Raw genomic sequence first — 27,554 nt, 5'->3', positions numbered from 1 at the left:
CAGATGCCATACCAGGCTACACAGACCCCATAGCAGGCAGCAGGGAGGCTACAAGCAGCTGCACCAGGGTCTGTGTAGCCTAGCTTTAGGTATTGTCACCCCTCCTCTCCCCCCTGCACTGCTGCAGCTGGCCCCAGGAAGTCACAGCTCAGTGGCTGCAGCTGCTTGCTGACTGCTACTGCCTGAGGCTTCCTGGGCTGTGGCAGGCAGCACAGCCCAGGAAGCCTGGGGCAACAGCAGCCAGTAAGGGGCTGCAACCACTGGCACGCAGCTTCCCAGGGCCAGCTGCAGTAGTGCAGAAGGTGGGGAGGCAGGCAGCTCCCCCCTACTCCTTTGCTGGCTGATGCAGCTGGCCCCAGGAAGCCATGAGCCAGTGCCTGCATCCCCTTGTTGGCTGCTGCCACCTGGGGCTTCCTGGGCTGTGTCGCCTGCCTGGCAGGGCTGCTTTAGCTGCTGGCAATCTGTGTTAATCCAAACTGGTGGATGCTGCCGCTCCTGCACAGCAGGGCAGGGCAGGAGCCCCCCCAGGCTCAGTACCGCCCCCCCCCACCTCCTGGTCTGACTTTAAAAAGCTACAGGCCGGAGCCCAGCGCTGCCGTGATGGGACGGATGCAACGCCTTCTATTGCTACAGATGCTGCAGGGCCTGGCAGGGCAAGGTGGAAGTAAGCAGGCATGGGGTGGCTCCCCTGGCCCTGCAGCTCAGCCCCATGGCGCACCCTGCCCACTCCAGCCATGCCCAGACACAGGCTCAGATAGGACTCACCTGCCCACTCAGTTTGTTGTGAGATGCAGCCCTGGGGAGCTACTGAGTCCCCACCGCTCCTCAAGGGGCTGGAAGCACTCCACTGGTGCTGGGCTGGGTAGGGGAACCTCACAGACCCAGCCAGAGCAGGCCCACATGGGCAAGGGCAGGGGCTACCATATTGATTCATTGTTTAACCTGTTGTAATTACAACAGGTTAAACAAATATTTTTTAATCAGTATTTACTGATGAACAACTAAATTATATTTGTAGAATAGTTTTAAATTTTTCCATTGTGCATAAACATACACATTGACTAATGTATAAAATTCAGAAACAAAACAAAGAAAATGATGTAAGGGGCTATTATTGCCTAAATATGGCTATATGAATTTAGCTACTGAAGCACAGAACATAAACTAAGCTAGCACTACTTTTTCAGTTCTCTTCTAATCTTTCTAATGCATTAAGGACATAACATTAAATCCTAATTGCTATCAAAATCTGAGCCTGTCCTCCAGTCTGTAAAAAGCCCAACTACATTACTACTATGCTATTTCCACTGCCTTAATACATTTTTGTTTTAGCCCACAATAAGGTATTTTAAGGCACATAATACATAAAGCCTCATCATACCGTAACATACAAACTGCAACAAAAAAGTTGCAACAGACCAATTGTTCACTAAATGCAAGAGGGACCTGAATTTGTAGACACTGGTGCAAGTTTTGTAATTTCAAAAAATGGGCCCTTGTGTAGAATCATCATCATGCTGTTAAAAATTTTATTTACTCACCTCAGAAGAACTTTCTATTTTCTCACTAACTCCTTCAGCACAGAATATTTTCACTGTGCTGCTATGGAGTAGTAGTGGCAGTGGCAGCAGCAGCTCCATTTCAAACTGGAGCACATGGTGGTGTGACAGCAGGTCTGGCTTAGGCCTTGAGGCACAGCTCCAACTCCTGCTGAATGCAGCAGGCCACTCCCCACACCAGCCATGCCCCCAACTTCTAGTTGTCAGCCGGTAGTCCAGCAGGCAGGATAAAGCAGCTTTACTGGCAAGATACAGCCCATGGGCCTTACATTTGACATCCCTGCTCTAAGGCTGTATTGTATAGCTTGTTAAGGACCAGTCCTTCCAGTTCATTATAGATTACTCAGAAAACATGATACATTACACTATTTCAAAAAATACAAGCAAAAGTCAAATGGGGAAAAACACCTGTTTACCTCTTCTTTTTTTATATGGGTGACACTCATAAAGCACTGAAGCAACAAATCTTTCACTTCATTACTTTCTTCCAGGTCATAATCAAAACATAGTAATGCCTGATGTAGATGCCATAGATGACTTACATCTGCTCCCTGAAAGAGAAAATAATCAGCTGTGTAGTAAAGAAGTAAATCTATGAAACTTTTAGACTTTTCTATGCAAGAATTGAATCACATTTCAAATTCAGGACCAGAGGCAGTCTTTACCATGAAGACAATGGTACTCGTGCAGAGAGCACAATAAGAAAACTTCAAGATAATGAATGTAACGGAAATGGAAACAGAGTCACTCAATGTGCATAACTGCAGAGTACAGATTTGTAAGTGTTTCTGAAAACGTACAAGAGAAAGTTAAGGAAAAGAAGATGAAGGGTCACTACATAGAGAAGACGACAAGGTTGTAAAAGCCTAACTGCTTCTGATAACAAAAATGGGGTGGATCATCTAGGACAGTGGTGCCCAACCTTTTTACCCCACAGGCAAGATGGGCAGTGCCAGGTCCATCTACAGGCCAGATCCAAACCAATGGACCCAATCCAGCTGCAGGAGGTTATACAGCCTGACCTTGATCCATTCACCCCAGGCATGGATGGGTTGGTGTGGCCCTGATCTGGATGCACTGGGGACTATGGGGTTCAAGTGGCCCTGACCCAGGCACGCAAGCAGGGATGAGGCATGGAGCTGCTCTAATCCCGACATGGGGGAAGTATGGGGAGGGGACAGGACACACATGCAAGGTCGGGGGGGGGGGGGGGGGAGGCTGGGAGCAGCCTGACCCAATCTGGATATGTGGGAGTAGGGCCCAGCCTTGACCCCCCTTCGCTACAATGGCCTGCATGAAACTGGATCCGGCTGCACGAAGCTTACACCACTCCCTGCTTTCGAGTTTTCTAACCCATGGAGAAGCCCTGCAGGCCAGATTTCATGGCTTTGCAAGCTAGAGGTTGAGCACCCTGGTCTAAGATATCATTATTTGAGTAGTACCACAGATGTGCATGGTGGTTTACAGAAACAGTTTAAATTAGGGGTGCACCGATAGATTTTGGGGGCCAATACCAATTTTGAAGGAGGCATATCAGTCTATACCGATCCAATTTCTGACAGATGTGTGTAGCTGGTAAGTCTGCTGTGGTGGAAGGGAAGTGGGGAGGAAAGGGGCATGGACGGTGGGGCAGATCAACGCCCCCTACGGTGAGGGAGGGAGTGGGGCAGGGCCTGGGGCAGGCGCTACCCAGCTGGGTCAGTGTGGGGTGGGGCTCCCACTGCTGCATGCACTCTGGGGAGGGCATTGGGGGGGTCGTCCCTGGATCTGCACGGGGCATGGGCTGCAGCTGCGGGCTGGGGCCACGGCTGCATCAGGCTCTTCCCAGCACATGGGGGGAGGGAGCGGGTTGGGCCAGGGCTGCGCTCGGGGCAGGTGGCAGCAGTGCTGGGAGCAGGGCTATGGCGAAATTTGGAGTGCCTGAGCCCCACCTGGGTAGCTCCCCTCCCAGCGCTGCCACCACCCACCCTGAGTGCAACCTGGCCCAGCCTCCTGCTGGGTTGCAGCCCACAGCTGTCCCCCACCCCCTCATTCAGATCTGGGAGCACACTCCTCCTCCCCCCATGCCTCCCCAGGGTTCGTGCAGCGGCTGAAGCTGTCCCCCCGCACCCTCTGGATGAGCCGTGGCTTTGTCCCACGCCCCACCCCAGCTGGGGAGCACCTGCCCGAGCCCCACTCCTCCCTCACTGCAGAGAGCATTGATCTGACCCCCTAATACCCCTTCCCTCCCCTTCCACCACAGACTTACCAGTTGCACACAGCTCTCCATCCTGCTGGGCTGTGCTGCGGCTGCACACATACACGGGTATTTATCAGGCAAATTATCAGCCACATCAGGCCGATTTCTGATACAATCAATTTTTTTTTATGTCGGTGCCGATCCAATATCAGACCAATGTATCGCTGATCCTCTAGTTTAAACCAGAGGTGCTCAACCTCTGGCTCATGGAGCCATGACATCTGGCCTGCAGGGCTGCCCATGACCCATGTGGCTGGATCAGGACCATCCCCTGTGAGGATGAGTTGGGACTGAGCCAAACTCCCTTTCCAAAACAGATGAATAGGGGCCACGCTGTCTTCCGCTCCCCTCTGTATAGTCAAATAGAACCCTGATGCACCTGACCCAGGCTCCAGATCAGGCACTATCCATCTGGTGCACCAAGCAAAAAGGTGGACCAGATGGACAGTTGGTGGGCCACCACTAGTCTAAACTAGTGATTCTCAAACAGGGTGAATGCTAAGCAGGTAAATGCAGGCTGAGGCGTGTCCATGCCTGGCTGATCCCCCCGCCCCCACCACCCTCTCTGAAAGGATGTAATCACTGTAGTATATAAATTGGTTCTGAATTTGGGTGCTACTAGGCTCCAAAAAGTTATGGAAGGGTGCCTTGAATCCAATGATGTAGAGAACCACTGGTTTAGACAAAAAAGCTTCCCTAGAAACTTACTATAAAACAAGTTGAAACTAAAACAGTTACCAATTAATGTACTTACTCAAATCCAAAACTACTCCGAATTTAAGATGACCCTCAATAATTACTGTATTTACTTAAGGATAAGATGACTTCCCCCAATAATCAGATTCTGTATATGGAACATTTATGAATTTGTTATACTTTATATGAATTTGCTAAATTTATGAATTTGTTATACTTTTCCAGGTGCATGGTATACTGCAGATACCACCCACAAAGGATCCACATGCTAATTAGCCTCCCCAACTCACGGCTGGAATATGGTGTTCTTGTTACGAGTCCTGGAAGCCTCCAAAAATGTATATGCAGATGAGGCACAGGCTGCCTGTTCTGCAGGACCACCCTAATCATATGCAACCAGCTGAGAGAGGGGACAACAGATGGATTCTGCGTGAACTGCTTGGGCCACACCTGTGTTGCGGGGGGGGGGGGAGGCGGCGGGGCTGCACTCAGTAGGCACTACCATATATCTTATTCACATGAGCTGCACTAACCTTTCCTTGTGGCAGGTTCCCATCAATATGTTTGCATAATATCAGCCAAGTGTTTTATATCCATGTTCTCCATGTTGGTTGCAATTAATTAACTCCATAGTTAGTTTTCATTACTGAGCACGTGCTGTGCTTTTGGCAGCACTTTAATGACAGACAACATATTTAATGAGGTTTCCTTGTATGTACATGTAAGATGAGGAGCTCTACCCCCCCCCCCAAATGCTGATTGGAAAGGAAGAAACCTTATTCAAGTAAATACAGTAGATTGTATATATGGAAAAAAAATAAATTTGTTATAATTTTCCAGGTATAGAATCTAATTATCAGAGGGATGTCTTAAATTTGTTCCCACTGCTACAGTGGGGAAAGCAGCAACAGGGGGGCAGGCGTTTCCCTTCCCTCTGCTCCCCTCCACCATTTATTCTCTCTGCAACCTGCCTGCCTACCCCCTTGGCACCTGCCCCATCCCACCCCCACAGCCTCTATCCCCCTTCCCTTCCCCCCAACTCCCCACAGCCTCTTCCTACTTCCACCCTGCTCTGCACCCTGCCTCCCAGTCAGATACGGTTCCAGTTCCATTCCCTCCCAGGTCACAGAACGCATGGAAGCACAGCCCCAGTCCAGCCATAAAGCAGTGTCCTGGGGCTGGAGGAGTGCTACCGATTGGTTGGACAGGGGATAGAGTTACCATGTACTCAGTGCCCAGGAGGGAATCCCACCTCAGCTGGAGCTGTGCCTGACAATAAAGGGGTGGGGAAAAGAGGAGGGGGAAGAGGTCAGAGGCCGCTGAGAGTCTGACCCTAGAACCAAGCTGGGCTCAGGGATGGAGTCAGAGCCGCAGCAGCCGCCAGACCTCCCTCCCCATTGCACTCAGATCCAAGATGAGGGACTTACCCCTCCATGCTGAATGAAGAAAAAAAACCTTATCTTGGATTCAAGTAAATATGGTAACTAACAAAAAAGAAATGCAAGCGGGGAGGTACGAATTGTTGTCCTTCAAGCAGCTGAAAACTAGAGCAGAGAAGTGGGTTAAAGAAATTTAGCAGACAGAGGAGGCTTACTACAAAGTAAAGTCTCTTTGAGTATACAAAATGGAATAAAAAAAAGATAACTGATTTTCAGAGACCGCTAATAAAATATCCTCTGAAAACCAGCCCTTCCTATAAGTTGTCTTGGATACCACAGCTCAAAATAGAATCACCTGAAATCATCTGCTTCTACTAAAAACCTTGACCACTGACTATTTTGGGGTTTGGGAAAAGTAGATGGAAAAGCTGAAAAGAAAATCACTAACTTATCAAGTGATGACAATTTAAAAATAAATCTGGAGTTTGAAATTAATTTCACATGGTCTAACAATTTACAGCACTTATTACATGAGTGTCTCTTATGTACAGATTAGACCCAACAGGCATTAAATGCATATTAGATTAAGCTATAGTTGAAAGTCTTTATAATTGTACAGCCTAATTAGTTCAAAAGGAAGAATATTTTGAAGAGATATTAATTCTCTCTGGATATTCAGTAATAATTAAAAAGTTACCCATATAGCTTTAAACCTACTGTAGCAATTTTGCTCTTCAGACTTTTTCTTAGCAGTATAATAAATGCAGTTTTCCCTAGTTGTTCTTTTTCTTCGAGTCCTTTTTTCCACCATATTTCACATAAGTGCTGGATGGCACCCTGTAGGATTCTTTCAGATTCAGGTAATGCATAAAGAATACCTATAACGAGTACAAGGCAATTATTTACTGCAAGTATAATTAAATTCATGTGACAGCAGTCTGTTAGCAACTTCAGTCTGTCTCATGATGCTCAACTTAAAATTCTAGTCTTCCCACAATGGTACCCACAATACTAATCACAAAAGTTATTTAAGTTTACCTAAAAGGCTCTATTAAGTCCAAGCTATTTGTCAGAGCTACTGGTCCAGTAATATTGAAATATTTGTAAGTTTACGCTTTTTAACAGACAGCAACAACAGAAAGAGAAGCATATTTACCCACCTTACCCAGAAATCATTAGTATTATGTACATTTTCATATGCTAACATTAATAGCTTTGGACACATTTATCAATAAAAGTCACATCTTTGGCTTAGTTTACAGCATATATCATGAAAACCCTGCATTTTAAAAAGTCCCAATCCCAATTAGAGAGGCAAAAGGAAAAAAAGCTCGTATAAATACTTGGAACTGTATTAACTTTCATATAACTTACACACAAAAAAAAGTGAGAAGTCATCAGTAGGCAAACATGCAATTGAGGAATATATACATATTCAGATGGTAGATGTATTCCAAACTAGCAAAGTGCCCATCAAGAATGACATGCGGGCGGTAGGGATGGAGCACCACCACCCAGTGGTGCCAATACTCCGTGTCCAGTTGCGCGCAACCTCCTCTCCCTCAGCTCTGTGTCCGGCCTGGTGTGCCCCCCCACATCTGACACACCCACACCCAGCCACATGTCACACCCACCCAGACACACCCACCCACCCACCCAGACACAGGCCACACCCACGCACCCTGCCACATGCCACCCATCTACAGACACACCCACCCAGTCACAAGCTGCACACCGCACATACCCAGCCACATGCTACACACACACACACACACACACACACACACACACACGCACACAAACACACCCAGGCACCCACCCCCACACCACACACATGTGCCTCACTGCCCAGTCCAGCCTGCAATGGGACTCATGTGGTGTCACACTGCTGTCAGAGCATGGACACCAAGGAAAGGAGCAGAGGTAGAGCTGAGGCCGCAGCTGTCCCTGCCACGTGCACAGAGAAGGGGCCACATGACCCCCTGGACTCTCTGGCACCACCTCTAGAGAAGCTGCCGGGCTCCGAGTGTCTCACGGCCCAGCCAAGGCTTCATTCACCATGACTGGGGACTCAGTTGGGTTGAGTTGTGGGGCCATCAGAGCCCGGCAGCTCATGAAGGGGCGTGGTACCAAGGAGCCCAGGGGGCAGCACGGGCCCCCCTCCCCTGCAGTGCACGCAGTGGGGGAAGCCGCCTGCCCACACGCCTGGAGTAGCTGCCAGGCTCCCCTGGGCCCACAACCCGGCCTGGCCCAAGCACAGCCCCCCCGCCCCCGGATCAGCCCAGCGCAGCCTCAGCCCTTCTGGTGGTAGCAGCCCACTGTGCCCCCACCCCCTTCCTGTTCTCCATGCAGCACCCTAAGGCCGCAGCTGGCAGTCGCTCCCCATGTGGGGGTAAGGGGGGGGAACACAGCTGTGGGGGGGGGCACACAGGGAGCGGGCATGGGCTGCCCACATGCCCTACGTGCCCCACCCCGTGCCCTGTGGCTGCAGCCAGCAGGCACTTTCTGCGCAGGGGGCGTGGCTCACGGGCACAGGATGCAGTGCAGCAAGTGGGCGGAGGGGTGCACCTTGTCCCACGGCCACGTGCTGCAGCCAATGGGCTCTGCCCGCACGCCCCACTGCAGCCGTGGGCCAGGCCCACCCCCGCCATGTGCCATGCCCCCACACGGCCACATGCCACACCCCCAACAGGGCTGCAAGCCATGCCCCCACCCCTCCCCTCCCCTGCGCAGCAGATCACACCCTGGCCCCCACCGCCTTGCCTCACCTGTGTGTCTTTCTGTCAATAGGCTCCAGGCAGCACATGCGCAGTTGGCTCAGAGCATTACAGACAGCCAGACACAACTGGAAGTAGCCCGGCTTTTATTATATTAGAATTAAAAACACATTTTTAGCAAAACTCCAGTGAAAAAGAACATTTTACTTTTGTTTTGGGGGGAATGAAGCTGGTAATCTGTTCATAAGCAAGTCAATATCAGTTCCATATATAAGAAAAGCAAGAAAAGGTAAACTTTACCTTCTGAATTTTACCCTGATGCTTATGCTTCCAAACAGAAGACTTCAAAGTAAAACTGACCAATCTAAGTTCCACTTGGTAAAAGACTATATTGGCCATACTGTTACTTATTTTTAGGCAGAACATTTCCCAGATTTTGATGGAGTAAAAACTGTGATGCTACCACATGGACCATACAGTAAGAATTTGAGCACGTAGCACCTTCATATCAAAGAGAAGCATTGGGTAGAAATATCTCAAACTTAGTAGAAACACTCCTACTCTTTACTGTATCACCTCTCATATAGAAATGAGAGGCTGAATGAAAGAAGACTGTGAGTTACCAAAAAGCTAAGGACACAGATCTCTAGAGCAGCAGTAAGCACAAGTTCTTTTTCTAGCCATATACTAAAACCTTCACTCCACACACCTATCTATCCAGGTGTAACCTTAACATCTGCTTCCCTATTTGCCTTTGTAAACCTCGTCCAAGTATGCAAAAACAGAAAACAGAGAGTCATTATGCTTTGGAGTGGCAGCAACTTAACATTACAGTGACATACAAGATGCAACATTCTCATAGGAGAACTTGCTCTGTTTATCAGCATAGTCTTCTAGTTTGTTACAGACATATCACAGGATTACTTATTCTATTAGATCACTTACATGTAAATATCACTCCTCTTATTATCAAACGCTCCTTCAACAGCTATATTCCAAACATAAGGCAAAAATCTGTTTATCGTCACTGCTGACATTGTCATAAATTGCTTAACAAAGCAAGAACTTAAGTAATCTGTCCTACATACATTTTTTGCTTAATATCACAATACCGAATGATGTTCCAAGATCAATCAGCTAGGACATATTTATTAACAAAGCAATTTGCCTGGTTAAGGAAGTGTATGTAAAGATATAAAACAGCCAAAACTATATTTTTTATAATCATAAGACAGGCTTGTCAGGCATTTGCTCAGTACTTGGGAATTTTAAGGTCCTGCCAAACTCAGTATAGTTTATCTATTTTTCAGTATAGGTACATATTTTCTTTGTAAAAACTTAATAAAAGGATCTGGGTGAATGAAGCACAAGCACAGTACCAGTGGGCATAGGGGGAGAAGAGAACATAGGAAAAGACTTCCAAGCACAGCCTTTTTTCACTACTTATGCTAAATATTAAATCAAGATCATGCATGGAGTTTACATAAACTCACATAAACACATAGAATAGGTATGAAATGCTCCGATTTAAGAGCTGTAGTGTTGTCCTTTGTGTAGTGACTGAACCATAGATAAGCGCCACCTGGTGTGCAACGCTGGTTATTACCAACTACACACGCTTGTGTCATCAGTGAAAGTGACATATTCAGGGCATGACTTAAAAAATGTATTTGTACATCTCATTGAAGTAGAAGAGACCTTGAATTTCACTGTCCGTTTGATCACCATTTGGAAAAAAGAGATTAAAAATATTTACCCTTGATAACTATCCTATACTGGAAGGGCCCATTTAAAATGATAGTTTATTTATCCTTTGGGAATAGGTCAGCCTACCAATAAGAAATTGAAACAGAACACTGTAACACACAATATAATCTTTTCCAATTGGGGGGGGAAAGAAAAAAACCCACCATGTTTAGAGCCTCTAAAGCATCCCAGGTTAAGATGTGCAACTCCATACCACCCATCAGTCACAGAGATCAGTGTTAAAAACATCCTAACCTGAGTTCTTCGCAAGAGAAGAATTACTATTTTTTTCTGTGGTCAAAAAACAAGTGAAAACTTAGAGCTGGAATTTTTCAGGAAGTCCTTTGAGTCTAAACGGGTTCAGAACCACTGCGGTAGACTGTCAAACTAAATAAGTCTTGTCATTGGTATCAACATTCACCATTTCATTTGAAAAATTTTCTGTTCACCCCATAAGCAAAATATAGATGCCAAACATGTTGGCTGGATAGCTTAAAATTCTGAAAATTACTTACCATTTAATATGAGAGCACATTCTAAAAGAGCTTTGTAGTTTATATTCTCATCTACAACAGGTACTGAAGAAGCAACTACAGTGGTCACTCCTTGGATCACAGCTATGATTTGTTTCTGAAAGTTAGCAAACAACACATCTTAAACACCCTGCAAAATAGTTCTTTTCATAATAACTAGAAAGACTGAGAATGTTGTAACGAACAACATAAGGAAATAAGTATCAGTAATAGACAGTTTGTGTGGCTTTAACATTCGATTTTGTATACACTTCAATTTCTTTGCTTCATCAATAAGCCAAAAAGTGATTTTGCTTCATTTAAATCCAAAAGAAAGGTTTATTTAATTCCAATTTATACAGAATTAATCTAGATTTAAACCTTGTACACCACTTCTGCCCCACAATGACCAAATCCATAATTTAAATTTTGCAACAAAGGGCATCTACCTTGGAGGATTGCTGTATGGGTCAATTCACTTATAATTTAGTCACCTTAGGATCCTAAGATGCAAGTGCTAAGTAATGCTGTGCTAGTGCTGTGGTTCTTCTACCACTTGCATGTTTTGTCAACCAGTGGATAAGATTTGCCTTACTGGGTATTTTTCACCCCATTGTAGTGGTTCTTCAGGGGAGAGATCTAAAGAAATTTTGCAATAGCTAGTACCTTTCTCAGATAGTACCTATGCCTGAAAGATTAATCTATTGGTTTCCTTGTCCAACATAAATATAATGGATTTTTTTTTTATTTTGTTGCATCTTTAATAAACTGATGCATCAACAAAACAGGTAGGGATATTTTAAAAAATAATTTAACTTAATATCCTTTAATAGTTTTAAGAATCCTTAATTCCTTTAATATATTTAGGAAATTATGTAGAACTTTTTAGACATTAACTAAAGAACCTCTACAGAAGGAATACTCATTCAGTCAATATAATTCAAACCATGTACAACAAAACCTAACTTGTCATAGTTAGATTTTAAACACTTTATTCTACAAGAAGAAATATTCATTATATTTATTGCAATAATAATTGATCAATTAATAAAATATTTAACTCTAGAATGAGAAAAAAGATTAAATATCGTAACCCTGAAAACTATAGCCTGTTTTTTTTGAAGTTTTCAAACTCTGTTTCTACAATCTCTAAATGGATGAACCTACTGGTAAAAGAAAACAAAATACTTGTTACCTTGATATTTGGGGGGGATATTACTTATTTATTTACCTACCATTTGCAGAGTTCCTTCTGTTTCCATATCATTATCACTTTCATCACCAAGACTCTGCCATTCTTCCACTGCATTCTCTACCAAAACTTGCGTTAATAGATGCTTCAGCCTCTCCCATAATATTTCCTTTTGCTTTCTTGGTAACTCTTGAAGCAATTCATTCAAATCAAATGGATCAAATACATCTTGCTGAAAAGTGATTAAAAAAATGACATAGCACAAAAATTATTTCTTTATTCTGGGGAAGTGCATTGTTATATGCGAAAGGATTTTACTGCAATGGAATAAATGCTTCTCTTTTAACATAGAACAAAAAACTGTGCCCCCAGATCAGCTTCTAACTTCAATGAATCTTTCATATTACACCCAATAAAGAAATACTAATAAAGATAACAATTATTTGCTCGAAATTATAATTTTGTGCAAATTATAATTTATATATTAGTCAACCCAATGGATTCCCTAACAGAACTGTTGTGGTTCTTAAACTATTTGGATCCTCAAAAGACAGGGGACAACAATCTTTATAGAGTAATGAGACAAAACAACCTGGCCCCAGTCCAGTGTAGGCTGCATGGCTTCAGAAGTGTGTCACCAGCAGGGAGGGCAGGTTGCCTGCACCCACACTGGGGCCAAACGCTGCAGCCACTTCTCCCAGTCTCTCCCTACTCCCCAGCTGGTGCACAAGTGCAGCTTCCAGCCAGGAAGAAACTAGGCTGGGGCCAGGGCAAGGCAACTGGGAGCTGCACATATGCCACTACCACTTGTCCCTGCACCCTACTCCCCAGCTGCAGCATGGGCGCAGCTTCCAGCCCCTACTCAGTTCCCCATTAGCTGTAGTTTAGGAGGGAGGATTTGTGGGAGGCAGGGAGAAGCAGCAACAATGCAGGTGCAGCTTCCAGCACCCTGTCCCATGTCCAGCTCCTTGCTGCCTAGCCCAGCACGGATGTGGGCAGAATTCAAGTCCTTCAGCTCCACAGGCCAGTTCCAATGGCTGCATGAGTCAGATTGAGCCTGTGGAAAAAAGGCAGTGATGCAGGTGGCACTAGAAACTGCCTGTCCCCACCACAGCTCCTCTTTGTCCAGCACAGACACAGCCACAGAATAAGCCACAAAAAAACCTTCAGCTCCACAGGTCAGTTACACAGGCCAAATCTGGGCTGGACACTGTACATTGCCAACCCCTGTTATAAGCCTTTCATTGTCCTTGTTACTGTCCTCTACACTCTCCAGTCTGTCTCTACTGATCTTAAGACCGTGATAACAAAAAGGCACTAAAAGTTTGCCATGCCTCTAAATTTGCTACGCCATTTTACAGCAATATTTTCTACCATTATTGCTTTAAACATGGTAACAGTTACCAAAAGATTAAAAAAATAAATGCCAGAAGATTATTATACTACACAATTGTTATGCATACACATCATGGATTACTTACATGAAGCTTGGCAAAACACAAGAAATCTTCAATAGTATTTTTGGATACAGCTTGCAGAAATGTTTCACGTTTCATCATGCTGGACTGCTCTTCCTACAGTGCTCAATTCATGAACCTAGGGAAAAACAATTACCATTTTTCCACACACTGCATGCCCCAAAATAAGACATGAAAGAACTTCCCTTAAAAATACCAGTGAGTACAATATTTTCACAGAGAAAACGTGAGCAGCTACAGCCGGGGGCAGGGGGGACTTGTGGAACAAAAACCCACGGTTGCTCTGTTAACTTCTGAGCTATAGGACAGTGCCAACCTGGCTTGAAAAGCAAGGCCAAGCAGTTCAGTTCCAGGAAGATCATCCTCTCAGCTGACACCACTGACTGAGCTGAATTGCTTGGCCCTGCTTCTCGAGCTGGGTGGGCACCCAGGAGTGCTGGCCAAGTGAGCTGACAGTCCAGTTTTGACTGCCCACACAGCCTGAGGAAAAGCCCTGCAGTTCAGCTCCTACAGGATTGGGCCCTCTGCTCCCCTCATTTAAGATATACACCCCCAATTTCTAGCAACTAATTAAAGAAGAGGTACATGTTGCATGAAAACAAATGTAGTGACTAAAAAATATATAGCAGCTGTAATTAAAGCATTATCATCAATACATAGAAAAAATTTGCAGACAAAAACTCCTCAAAGTTTCTCATTTGGTTCATAAGAGCGATTACTTTGTTTAGCATCCCATGACACCTTCACAAGCGGATAACTTAGCTTTTAAATTTATAGAATTATAGAAGAATAAGTCTGGAAGGGACCTCAGGAGGTCATCTAGCACAACTTCCTGCTCAAGGGAGAATCATCCCTGTCTAAACCACTTCAGACAAAACTTCCTCCAACCTGCTCTTAAAAACTACTAAGGATGATGAGTCCCCAACCTCTTTAGATAGTTCAATGCACTACTTAACCACTTTCACATTTTAATCTTTTCCCTAAAATCCAACCTGAATGTCCTTTGTAACTTAAGACTTGTTATTCCTTGTCCTGTCCTCTGATAGGATAGTCTATCACAGTGGTGTTCAAGCTGTTAGACCTGTAGGCCAGATGAATAGCACAGAGCCAGTCTGCAGGCAGGATTGAGCCCTGTACGTCAGGATTGGCCCTGGGGGCCCAGTGCTGCCTGCACACAATTCAGCACACACAACTCAGAACACCCCACAGGCCTGGAAATTTGGCAGTAGGGGAACGGTGCCACCGCTTCCCTGCCAGCAAATTTCGGAACCTACGAGAAGCCCCGCAGGCCAGATGGCATGGCATTGTAGCCCAAAGGTTAAAATACCTCTGGTCTTTCACGCTTCAGGTATTTGGAAGCCAAATGATCCTTTGGCAGCATGCTAATAAAAAGCACGGTAAAGGGTTACGGTCATATTCAGCTTATGGTCCACTTTATCCTCCAGGTCTCTTTTGCAACTTAGCTAGTTGTTCTCCAGTTTGTATGGTCACATTTGATTGCTTAGTCCCAAGTGATACTTTCAACTTGTGCTGAACTTCAGCCTTCAGAATTTGTTCTTGATTTTTTTCTTAATATATTCCCTAATTGGTTAGCTCCTGTATTTTCTTTTTAATGGAAATCTAAAAAAAGACAGTTTAGTATATAATTTTCTTCCACCAAATACTCCCTTATTAGCTAGGAAACATCCCAAACAGCAACAGTTTACTCAAAGGCACAAAATAATGGAAATGCAAACTATTCTCTGTGTTGCCAACTCAGCTGTTGAAAATACCACCTCTAATAGCAAGAGCAGGGTAGCTCAGTTTGAATTGATCCATAATGCTTTGGATAAGAATTTTGGCTTTGAATATCACTGTGGGGGCAGGAAGGGTGATACAAACACACTGAAGTTCTTTAAATATTGTCAGGAACAAAAATACAGTCTAACTCCTGACTAGGTTTCTCAATAGCATATTACCAAAGAATCATTTCAGTGAAGACTCCTGCTCGTTTGTCATACCTATCCCAACTACCAAAACTTTCAACCCTTCAGTCCTTTAAAACAGTAAAACCTTTAGATTAACTTACAATGGATACTTCCTGGCTTCAAACAGGGTACAGACTAAAGGTGCACTGATACATCAGTCCGATATCGGATTGGCATCGATATAAAGAAAATGGACTGTATCGGAAATCAGCCAGATGTGGCCGATAATTTGGCTGATAAATGCCTGCACATATGTGCAGCCGCAGCTCAGCACATAGATGGCGAGGAGCACAGCCTGGCAGCTTGAAGAGCTGCATGCAGCTGGTAAGTCTGTTGTGGTGGAAGGGGAGGGAAGGGATGTGGGGTAGGCGGGCAACTCCAGGCCCCCGGGGTAAGGGAGGGAGTGGGGTTGGGGCAGGCGGTGGCCAGCATGGGACAGAGCCATGGCTTGTCTAGAGGTGTAGGAAGGGGGAGGCAGCTCCCACCACTATGCACACCCCAGGAGGGCGGGGGGGGATGGCATGCGCCCCCAGATCAACGTGGAGCAGGGTGGGCTGCAGCTGTGCCAGACTCTTCCCGGCGCATGGCAGGAGGGGTTGGGCCAGGGATGTGCTCGGGGCAGGTGGCAGCGGTGCTGGGAGGGAGGCTATGAGGGAGCTATGGCAAATTTTGGGGTGGCCGGAGGGAGCTGCCCGGGCTATGGGGCCAGGGACCCAGGTCTGCAGCCCCCTGGCAGGAGATGGTGGCTGTTGCAGCCAAGTGCAGCCTGGCTCCCCCACTGCTGTGGGCTTAGGAAGGAGGGGAGGTTTGCTCCCCACAGCTACGCGCACTCCCGGGGGGACCCATGCACCCCAGATTTGTGTGTGGGGCAGAGGCACGCTGTCCGTTGTGGGCTTGGGCTCCCGCCCTACTGCCCTCCCTCTGGGCCTCCACAGCGTGGCAGGTGTGACCCAGTGCTGCAGGGCACAGTGGGGCCATGCAGGAAAGTTGGTTGCCACTGTGAGCTCTGTGCTGCCCTGACAACATGTCCCCTACATGCATGGCAGCAGCAACAGCAGTGGCACGGGGTTGCGCACAGGGGATGTGTCACCAGGGCAGCATGGAGCTTGTAGCAGCAAGTAGCTTTCCTGCGGGGCCCAGCTCTGGCCTGAAGCACTGGGTCACACCTACCAAGAGGCCCCAAGGGAGAGCAGTAGGGCAGGAGCCCAAGCTCACGGTGGGCAGCTGCCCCCACCACATGCGCAGATCTGGGGGGTCCCTTCTACCCTCCAGGAGTGCACACAGCAATGAGGAGCCAGCCCCTCCCCCCGCTTCCTGGACGAGCCGCCCATGGCCCCATCCAGCTCCCTGCCTGGGCCCTGCAGCTGCATATTGCGGCCCCAAGCCCCGTGTACTGCCCAGCTGGGCAGCTACTGCCCAGCTGGGCAGCAGCCCCAGACCTGCCCAATTAACTCCCTCCCTCCCTATGGGGGCTTCAATTCCACCCCTTACTCCCAACCTGCAGGAGCTGCTCTCAGGTTGCCTGGTGGCCATGTGCATATATACATGCACATTAGGGCTGTGCAAAACGGCTATGTTTTATTATGGTTTAGGATTCGGCCATTTCAGAGGGACAGTGATTCTTTTTGGTGTTTTGGATCACTGTTCTATTTCAATCTGGCCAAATACGTTTTGAAGTTGACGCAGTTTCGGTGCTGATTCGGAGATTCGGATCAGCTGGGGAAGCAGTAGGAGAAGACTCCATGGCTGCCCGGCCCCCCCGCATGACAACTGCCTCATGGCATGGGTGCAGTGCAGCTCGGCAGGGCGCTGTGTGCTGTCTGGGAGCTGGGGCCACTGGGGCTGAGTGGGATCGGGCTCTGGCTGACAGGGGAAACCACTCCAGCTCCCAGATAGCACGCAGCACCCTGCCGAGCCACGATGCCCCCACGCAGCAGCTCCATTCAATGCCCCACCTCCACCCACATGCCAGAAGAGCCAGGACTGCGGCTGGCAGCTATGCTGGGAGCGGAGTGGCAGCAAAATTTGGGGTGGATGCAGCATCCTCCCAGCGCTGCCAGCACCCGCTCTGAGCCCAGCCCCTGAGAAAAGAGCCCCACACAGACTTGGCTGCAGCCAACCCCACCTCATGCAAGTCTGGGGAACACACCCCCCCCCCGCACTGTGCCCTCCTAGGGTGCAAGCAACAGTGGGAGCCGCTTCTCTCTCCATGAGCTGAGGCTCTGGTCCCACTCCTACCACGCCTGGGCAGCACCTACCCTACCTCCTCCAAGCCTCTTCCACCACCACACTTACTAGCTGGAGGCAACTGTATGGGAAATCTGATCGGTATCAGCCAATATGCCTCCTTAAATATCAGCTATTGGTATCAGCCCCAAAAATCTCTATCGGTGCACCCCTACTGATTACCTACCCATCAGCCCTATTGTCTCTTGCAAGTTTGTGTATACAGAGTCAAGCCTTTACCTCCCTCTAAAAATGCAGTTTCAAGAAGCTAAATGAATAGAGCATATCAAACAAGAATGCACATTTCGTAAAAAAAAAAAATGATTAAATCAAGGCTTCTTGACCAGTGATTTAAATCAATTTGATTTAAATCAAATCCACCATGATGCCCATGCTCTGGAGTGGGGCAGAATGTCAGTGTGCTTAGTGTTTCCTATTGGCTAGTTCTAAATCTGGCGCACAGCATTTCTGGATCAACCCTCTGAGTCATTTAACTTTCCCCACGAGGAGTATAAGGACGGACATAAAATCAAAAGTGCTTCAAACACCTTCAAAACTGTTGAAAGGCAGACAGATGCACACACCTTTGAAGCATTCTAAAACTAGCAAAAGTGCACCAAAAATAACTGTAAAGGAAATGCGTATTAAGTGAAGTGCAGAGCTTCCCGAGTGCTGGCAAGCCCTACATAAGTACATCATAAGTCTTCCTTTTACATATTTCCTTACAGAGGTGGTTAGCAGTGTTAGTCTGACATAAGGCAGGGCAGGGCCTTAGAGAATAATTGGCTCAGAGAAGCAACTGTTTATTTTTCAAATGCCATGCATGGACTGGCAGAAATTAAAAACTGAATATACAAAGGGAAAGGGACAGGGACACTTCTAAGAAAAGTAATAAGGTGGAGGTTGAATAGATTAACTGAAATGAAGAAGGCAGGTACTAGAGAAACAAAAAAAGCCTGTGGCAGAACACTTAACCCTGCTTGGGCAGATCATCAGTAAAGTGCTCTCCTTACCACTCCATCTCTGCTTTCCCATCACTGCCCTCAGCTGTCCTTAACCAGAAAGGAACTTAAACCAACTGCAACACAAAATTGCTGAACAAGAGGTCATCCACAGCCTGGATTGTATTAAATGTGCTCTCAACAGGGAGGGTGAGTTGTTATCTCATTACCTGGACTAAATGTTAACAGCTGAGTCCCTTCCAGGTATCAACTGCTTCATTCTTCTCAACTACAGTGTAAGACTGGCCATGATGGACCAAAAAATATGCAAGAGGCTAGGATTTCTTAGGGTGCTATCTTCTTTAAACCAACCATGTAGTTAGTATAAAGTTAGACAAGCTTGAATTGCAAGACATTCTTCATTGGTTCTCTTATTACAGGAATCCAGGCACAGCCTATAATCAGAGACCTGACAAAGAATGACTTGCATTTGAAAGCTGGTCTAACTTTATCCCAACTACACATAAGTAAAAGATATCACCCTAAGAAATCCTTGCCTCTATTATTTATCTCAATTCATCTAATCAACCTGATTTGCTTTCTTAGCAGCATTCACCCCCCTCTGCCACCTTTCTATATGAAATCTTGTCTTTCCGTCAGCCCATTTCTTAACCCTGGACAAAGTAGCTTGTTGCCTACCAAAGCTCCTGCCTCTGAACCAGGTGGCCTCTAAGGTGCCAACTGCCCAGTTACTTACATGACTCAACTCCTCTAAACCAACATTAACACTTACTTTCAAGGCACTCTGAACAGCCAACTGCTACTCAAATTATTGCTTCCTGCTCAGATCACTTGAAAAGATCTATTGCAAATTTATCACCACTCCTGAGACCTACCCCTGAAGGCTTTCCAAAGACAGAGGTAATTATCAGTGTGAGTCTGAACTCATTCAGAAGGCAGGGTAGATCTGCACTTTTATAGACCAACTAAATAAGATCTATATACCGAGCACAAGCTTTTATAAACCCAAGTTCACTTCAGATGCTATGAAGAATGCACTGAAAGCAAAGTATAAGAAGAACCTGCCCTGGCTCTCAGTTTCATCTCTCAAACAACAGACTAGCAAATTCTCATCCACATCAAAGCACCAGGCCTTCCAATGGACTTGGGTCCGTGCCTGCTGTGATACCACATCAATACAAACTAGATCATCACCGGACCTAATACCAAGTACAGCATTCAAGGTTAATTTACCTGCAACTCTAATGTTATATCCGCCATCACCAGCTTGCAATGCTCTTCTGCTGTCTACATCAGACAGACCAGGTGATCTCTACATGTGAGGATCAACGGACACCAATCTGACATCAGACGCAGGAAGACACAAAAGCATAGGAAAGAACGCTCAGTCTCCCTGAATGGTCCATGGCTGACCTTGAGATTGCTGTCCCCATGCAGGAGAATGAACAAGAAATCAGCCACAAACTGGACTGTGTTCAATAAGGTTTAAATAGGGACTACAGATCCTTATGTCATCTCAGTACGTGGGCTAGCGTTTGTGATCCTGCCCTGCCCTTTGTTCCTATGTTTACAGCTCCTTTGTTCTTCTCTTCTAGCACTGCCCTCCTCTGCCATCTCTTCCTCTCCCTTCACCCTTGCCTTTTGTTCTTACATTTTTCTCTCCTTATACTCTGCTTTCTGCACAATCTTTCATAGCATCTGGAAGAGTGAACCTTTCACAGAAGCTTGTGATATATAGATATATATACAGATGTATACATATCCCCTTGTCAGGGTCAGACCAATTGCTACGTTTGGGCTCATGATCAGATTGGTACAGACTGCAGGGGTGTCTGCCTTCCTCTGTAGCAGGGGCTGGTCCCCTTCCTAGGGTCTCTGGAGCATCTATTGACAACATTTCACAGAAGCAGGACACTGGTGCCTTTATCTGTGGCAGACTAGGGTGTCAGGGCTATGTGCCAGGGTTGATGGTAGCCTTACCTGAGTTTAGATTATGAATTTGTAAAGGATGGTTGGAATAGGGATGATCTTGCCTCAGGCAGAGGGTTTGACTAGATTACCTCCGAGGGTCCCTTCCGGCCCCATTTCTCTAGGAGTCGATAATATATAGGCAGATCGATCTGTAGACAAATCGAGACATCTATATTTCTAAGTACCATATTTCATGGTGTGCAGGTTTACAAAGTATAAGTCAACCCCATTTTTCTGATCCAAAAAAGTAAGAATTTTGTAGATTCAGTGTATAAGTCAACTTAACTTTTTGGATCAGAAATATGGGGTCGACTTACACTGCGGGCCAGGTACCCAGGGGGTAGATGCATGTTGCTGGGCCAGGCTCGGTGTGGCTCAGAGGGCACCGCTTGGAGGGGATGGGGCCGCCCCACACAAGCACCAAGCCTGGCCCCATCCCCTGTGAGCACACTATGGAAACGCCGCTTGGCCGGGCACTCAGCCCAACCCCGTCTCCTGCAAGCACCAGCCAAGCACCGAGCCTGGCGCCCACAAGGCCCATAGGCTACACTTGGGCTGGGCCCAGACCCCATGGCCTCCAGTGACAGGGGCGCTGTCGGTAGGTAAAGATCAGGTCAGGCCTGGGCTAAGATTTGTCCAGGGCTGGGTGGGGGTCAGAAGTACGAATGAGGTGCGTAAGTCGAGGTTGAGTTTTAAGAGTTAAAACCTGGGCTTCAAAACTCGACTCATACACGGTGGAAAAGGTCATGCCCATCTCACAAAGGTGACTACATCCACACCCCTATGTAGAGGTCCGCAGACCTAGGTCGCGAGCAGAGCGAGGCAGACCGGTGCCATCCTCCGTTCCCCGGCGAAGGGGCACCTCCGCGCCGCTTCTTTCCGCGGGGAATGGAGAACCCGCTCCGTGGCCGCGGGCAGCCAGGCCGGAGCAGGTACGAGCGGGCCCAACACAACGCGCCCGCCACAGCAGAGGAGACCCCGACCCCACCGCCCCGCACCGCCCCTCCCGCGCTCCACTCACCGTTCGAATACTCCCGCGGAGGCCGTTAACCGCCCGCCCCGCCCACGCGCATGCGCGCCAACGAGCGCCGCTCTCGCGAGCGAGGCAGGCGTTGACGCTCCCTCGCTGAACCGTGACTGCGCCCCCGCCGGCTGCGCATGCGCAAGGGCACGCGCACGGCAGCCGTGTGTGGGGCGGCCCCAATGCGCGAATACACGTGGGGCAGAGCTGTGGTGCAGGGGAAGGCCGAGTCCGTGGCCCGCCCGCCCCCCCATACGTGCCCACTGGCGCTGGCTGAGGCAGGAGCTGGGGCCCGTGGGCAGAACCAGCCCCCGGAGCAGCCGGCAGGGACTTCGCAGTCATCCCCGCAGCCCCCTGCTCTAGGGCCGTGCCTGGACAACCTCCGCGGGGCCAGCTTCTCCGGGCAGCCTGCTCCAGTGCCCAGCCGCCCTGGCAGGAAGCTCCTAAACTCCCGCCTGCATTTCCCCTGCGGCAGTGTGAGGCCCTGTCCCTAGAGGAAAGCCCACCTCCACCCTCTCCGCACCCACCCTTCAGGGAGTTGAAGACTGTTATCAAATCCCCCCTCGGGCTTCTCTTCTCCAAGCTAAATGGCTCCAGGTCATTCAGCCTTTCCTCACAGCTCTAGTCTCCGAGGCCCCTGCTCATCTCCCTTGCTCTCTGCTGAGCTCTTTCCGATGAGTTCACGCCCTCCTTGAAGTGTCGGCCCCAAACCAGACACCATTCCAGGTTAGGCAGCGCCAGTGCTATTACAGTGCTTGGTGCGGCACTGCCTTGCTGGGCTGTGACAGAGGCAGGCTGTCCCTGCTGTGGACAAGGACTCCCAGGAGGGTGATTCTGGCACCTAGAGCTGGTGCCCCACTTGCCCTGCTCTAGCTAGCTACTGGGGGACCAGCGCAGCAGCCCTCAGCCCCTGGGCTCCAGAGCTGCCTGAAAGCAGCTGCCACCAGTGCTCCTTTCCCCTGCTGCCAAGCTTGGCGGGAAGGGGAAGGATGAATGGCAGCAGCACTTCCCCCTGCACTCTAGGAAGCAGGTATTCCAGGCAGCCCCGAGGAGCCAGCAAACAGGTTAAGCAGTTTGCAGGGAGCAAGAGGAGGAAGGGGAAGAGAAGCCAGGCACCAGAGGGATCACCTAGAGAAGGGAAGTGATCCAGAGCTGCTTGTGCGTTTGGTTTGCTGAGTGTGTTTGGGTCCTGTGCTCTGAGAAGCTGGGAATATTGCTAGCTGAGTGATTGCCAATGGCCGCCTGAGCCTGACAGAAGCCCTAATGAGCGGGCAGAGCCATTAGGGCCAGCAGGGTATAAAAAGAGACCAGCCCAGGCCTAGCAGGGTATAAAAAGAGACTCCCTAAGCAACCAGGGAGCCAGTAAACAGGTGTTGCAAACAGGATAAGCACTTTGCAAGCAGCTTACCAGTCAGTTTGCCCCCTTCCCCCTTTTGAGGGGAAAGCCTTTCAGCTTAGTGTGAGGAAGCAGGGAAAAGGGAACCTTAGGGCTAATGAGCAGTAAGTAGACCAGCTTCCAGGTGAGTTTACTAGGGAAAGTGTGCTTGTAAGAAGGGTAGTGAGAGAGAGAAGGAAGATTAAGAGACCCAGAGAAATGTCTGGAGGATGTCACAATGCCAGAGCCACTGCCTCTGCTTGCACCTGTGAGGTTTCTGTCCAGGCAGGACCATTCAACATCGACACTTCTACCCAGGTCCAGGTTCGGTGCTGTGAGGACTGTGGCTTGCAGGTTCCTTCTAATGACGGCCAGGTGGGGGAGTGCCTGCGGTGTGAGCGGTGCCTCCTGGTGGTGTCTCTCAGGAAACGGGCAAGAGAGCTACAGGAGGAGGTAGTGAGGCTCGAACGCATCCTCTGCCACGAGGAGTTCATCAATTTGATGCTGGAGGAGACCTCCAGGACTGGAGGAAGAACTGCTAGGGGCGGTACTAAAGAAGAGAGAAGACATGGACTCCCAGGAGGGTGGAAGCCGGAAGCTTGTGGCTTCTGGCAGCAAGCAGAAATCTTCATTTCCATCTACAGCAGTTCATCTGGAGAAAAGATATGTAGCCCTAGGATCAGAAAGGGTGGAGTGTGTTTCATTGGTGGAGGAGGACAGGCCAGGCCGACCTGACCTGTTGTCTTAGGAAGTCTGCTGCTAGCCTTGAGCCCAGATCCAAGATGTCAAGGAGGGATTACCAAAACTCATCTGGCCCTCTGACTACTATCCCATGCTGCTTATCCATGTGGGCACCAATGATACCACCAGGGGAGATCATGAGCAGATCAAAAGTGATTACAGGGCTCTTAGTGCAGGGGTAAAGGGAACAAGGGCTCAGATTTCATAGATTTCATAGACATTAGGGCTGGAAGGGACCTCGGAAGATCATCGAGTCCAGCCCCCTGCCCAAAAGGCAGGAAGTCAGCTGGGGTCATAGGATCCCAGCAAGATGAGCATCCAGTTTGCTCTTGAAGGTGTTCAATGTAGGCGCTTGAACCACCTCTGGTGGCAGGCTGTTCCAGACCTTGGGGGCTCGGACAGTAAAGAAATTCTTCCTTATGTCCAGCCTGAAACGGTCTTGTAGTAGTTTATGACCATTTGACCTAGTCGTCATCCCTTGGGGCGCTCTGGTGAACAAACGTTCCCCCAGATACTGGTGGTCACCCCTGATAAACTTATAGGTGGCCATCAGATCACCCCTGAGCCTGCGCTTTTCCAGGCTAAAGAGCCCCAAGGCTCTCAGCCTGTCAAGATGGTGTTCTCTGATCCTTCCAGTCAAAGTAAAGGGCAGGAGCAGGGGCATCCTGCAAATCAATGCCTGGCTGTGCTGGTGATGTCGCCACCAGGGCTTTGGCTTCTTTGACAATGATGTTGTTCCAGGAAGGATTGCTGGGAGGAGACGGGATGCACCTGACGAAGAGAGGGTAGAGCATCTTCACAGGCAGACTCACTAACCTAGTGAGGAGGGCTTTAAATTAGGTTTGCTGCAGGATGGAGACCAAAGCCCTGAGGTAAATGAGGAAGCAGAGGAAGAGCAAGCAGGAAGGGGCAACAGGGAAGGTGTTCTTATACTTCCTGGGAAATCAAGTCAATTGACTAGTTACCTTAGGTGCCTGTACACAAATGAACAGAGCCTGAGAAACAAACAGGAAGAACTGGAAGTCCTTGTACAGTCACGGAACTGTGACATGATTGGAATAACAGAGACTTAGTTGGAGCTTGCATGACTGGAGAGTTGCATGACTGGAGCACTGTAATGGATGGGTACAAACTGTTCAGGAAGGACAGGCAAGGGAGAAGAAGAGGAGGAGGAGTTACATTTTATGTAAAAGAGCCATATGATTGCTCAGAGCGCCAGAATGAAACTGGAGATTTTTTCATAGACACTAGGGCTAGAAGGGACCCTGGAGGATCACTGAGTCTAGCCCACTGCCCCAGGGGCAGGAAGTCAGGAGGGATCATAGGATCCCAGCAAGATAAACATCCAAACATCTCTTGAAGGTGTTCAGAGTAGGTGCTTGAACCATCTCCAGTGACAGTCTATTCCAAACCTTGGGGGTTCGGACAGTAAAGAAGTTCTTTCTTATGGCCTGAAGCAGTCATGGAGGATTTTGTGACTGTTCGACCTTGTAATCCTTTGGGGCGCTCTGGTGAACAAATGTTCCCCCAGATCCTGATGAGCACCCCTGATAAATTTGTAGGTGGCCACCAGATCACCCCTGAGCCTGCGTTTTTCCAGGCTGAAGAGTCCCATGGCTCTCAGCCTCTCATCATAAGGCCTGTTTTCCTGACCTCTGATCATGCGCGTGGCTCTCCTGTGCACTCTCAAGCTTCTCCACATCGTTTTTGAATTGTGGAGCCCAAAACTGGACACAGTACTCCAGCTGCGGCCTCCTCAAGGCCAAGTACAACAGGAGAATGATGTCCCAGGATTTCCTTAAGAAGCATCTATGGATGCAAGCCAGCGTTTTGCTCACTTTACTAGCTGCAGCATCGCATTGCAGGCTCATGTTCATCTTGGGGTCAATCATGACCCCCAAGTCCCTTTCGTCTGTAGTGCTAATTAGTGTAATTGGAAATTGGTCAAGCAAGACCTACCCACAACAAATCTGTGCTGCCTATCCCTCAGGATGTTGCCATCAGCCAGTCTGTTAAGAATGGCCTCTTTGATAATCTTTTCTAAGATCTTTCACCATATAGAGGTCAGGCTGATGGGCCTATAGTTTGCTGGATCCACTTTCCTCCCTGTCTTGAAGATGGGCATCACATTGACTTCCGATCTTCGGGCACTTCACCAGAGTGCCAGGAGTTCTCGAAGATCCATGTCAGGGGCTGAGCTTTGATGCTAGCCAGCTCCTTGAGTACCCTGGGTGTAAACTGTCAGGTCCGGCTGACTTGAAGGTATCTAACCTGTCAAGGTGTTCCTTCACAAGATCAGCTTTGATGGAGAGTAAGGCATCTCCCTCACCCGGGCCACCCTGTTCTGCAGTGGGCAGGGGCATCCCATGGGACTGGTGAAAAACTGATGCAAAGTACCCATTAAGCAAGTTTGCTTTTTCCTGGGCATTGGTTGTCAGTTGTCCCAACTGGTTTAGCAGGGGTCCAATGTTGCCCTTGCTTTTCCTCTGGCTCCCCACATATCTAACAGATAAGGCCTGTTGAGTCTCTGGGTTAGGGTCAGAGGGGAAAGCAACAAAGGTGATGTCATGATGAGTGTCTGCAGTAGACCACCAGGCCCGGAGGAAGTGGTGGATGAGGCTTTCTTCACATAGCTAGCAGAAGCTTCCCAATCACAGGCCCTGGTTCTCATGTGGGACTTCAATCATCCTTACATCTACTGGGACAGCAATACAGCAGTGCACAGGCAATCCAGGAAGTTTTTGGACAGTGTTGGGGACAATTTCCCGGTGTAAGTGCTGAAGTGGCTAACTAGGGGCCATGTTCTTCTTGACCTGCTGCTCAGAAACAGGGAAGAATTGGTGGGGAATGTAGTAGTGGGTGGCAGCTTGGGCAGCAGTGACCAAAAGACAATTGAGTTCAGGATCCGGAAGAATGGAGAGCAGCAAGGAAGGACCCTTCAGAAAAGCAGGCTTCAGCTTGCTAAGAGAATTCCTGAGAAGCCAGTCTGAGAGGAAAAGGAGTCCAGAAGAGGTGCCTGTGCTTTCAAGAAGCCTTACTGAGAGTGCAGGAACAAACCATCCTGATGCACAGGAAGACTAGCAACTATGGCAGAAGACAAGCTTGGCTCAGCAGGGAACTCTTCAGTAAACTAAATCACAAAAAGAAAGCTAATAAGAGGTGGAAACTTGGACAAACAGCTAGGGAGGAGTATAAGAGCATTTCTTGGGCATGCAGGGATGAAGTCAGGAAGGCCAAAGTGCAATTTGAGCTGTGGCTAGCAGGGGATGTGAAAGGTAACAAGAAGGGTTTCTACAAATATGTTGTTAGCAAGAGGAGGATCAGGGAAAGTGGGAGTCCCTTACTGAATGAGGGAGGCAACCTTGTGACAGAGGATGCAGAAAAGGCTGATGTGCTCAATACCTTTTTCACCTCAGTCTTCACAGACAAGGTCAGTTCTCAGACTACTGCACTGGGCAGCACAGTTTGGGGAAGAGGTGAGCAGCCCTCAGTGGTGAAATAATAGGGATTATTTAGGAAACATGGACATATATAAGTCCATGGGGCCAGACAGGATGCACCCGAGGGTGCAGAAGCTGGTTGAAGAGATTGCAGAGCCACTGGCCATCATCTTTTAAAACTCATGGCAATTGGGAGAGTTCCCAGATGATTAGAAAAGGGTAAACATAGTGCCCATATTTCAGAGAGGGAAAAAGGAGGATCCAGGGAAGTACAAACCAATCAGTGTCACTTCAGTCCCTGGAAAAACCGTGGAGCAGGCCCTCAAAGAATCA

General features: G+C 48.1%; 1 protein-coding gene across 3 annotated transcripts in view; it reads right to left on the bottom strand.

The window, feature by feature from the left end:
• The window catches only part of NCAPG2 (non-SMC condensin II complex subunit G2), a 77,948-nt gene extending 56,190 nt beyond the window's left edge, over nucleotides 1-21,758 (bottom strand). Inside the window, exons 1-7 of one of the 3 annotated variants that reach the window (XM_019498753.2) lie at nucleotides 21,666-21,751; nucleotides 20,654-20,793; nucleotides 13,522-13,636; nucleotides 12,084-12,272; nucleotides 10,852-10,966; nucleotides 6,591-6,751; nucleotides 1,976-2,110 (exon numbers count right to left, since the gene is read on the bottom strand). In XM_019498753.2, coding sequence (XP_019354298.1) covers nucleotides 1,976-2,110; nucleotides 6,591-6,751; nucleotides 10,852-10,966; nucleotides 12,084-12,272; nucleotides 13,522-13,599 — 678 coding nt within the window. In that variant the 5' untranslated portion in view covers nucleotides 13,600-13,636; nucleotides 20,654-20,793; nucleotides 21,666-21,751. Of the gene's footprint in view, nucleotides 1-1,975; nucleotides 2,111-6,590; nucleotides 6,752-10,851; nucleotides 10,967-12,083; nucleotides 12,273-13,521; nucleotides 13,637-19,906; nucleotides 20,011-20,653; nucleotides 20,794-21,665 lie in introns of those variants that run through there. The other 2 variants (XM_006265223.4, XM_019498763.2) reach the window with 2 other exon arrangements.
• Between the last annotated feature and the right edge of the window lie 5,796 nt (nucleotides 21,759-27,554).

The sequence above is a fragment of the Alligator mississippiensis genome, chromosome 5, assembly GCF_030867095.1.
Source record: "Alligator mississippiensis isolate rAllMis1 chromosome 5, rAllMis1, whole genome shotgun sequence".
Classification (NCBI taxonomy): domain Eukaryota; kingdom Metazoa; phylum Chordata; order Crocodylia; family Alligatoridae; genus Alligator; species Alligator mississippiensis.
Note: the sequence above shows the minus strand (reverse complement) of the source record. Positions and strands in the feature narration are given on the sequence as shown.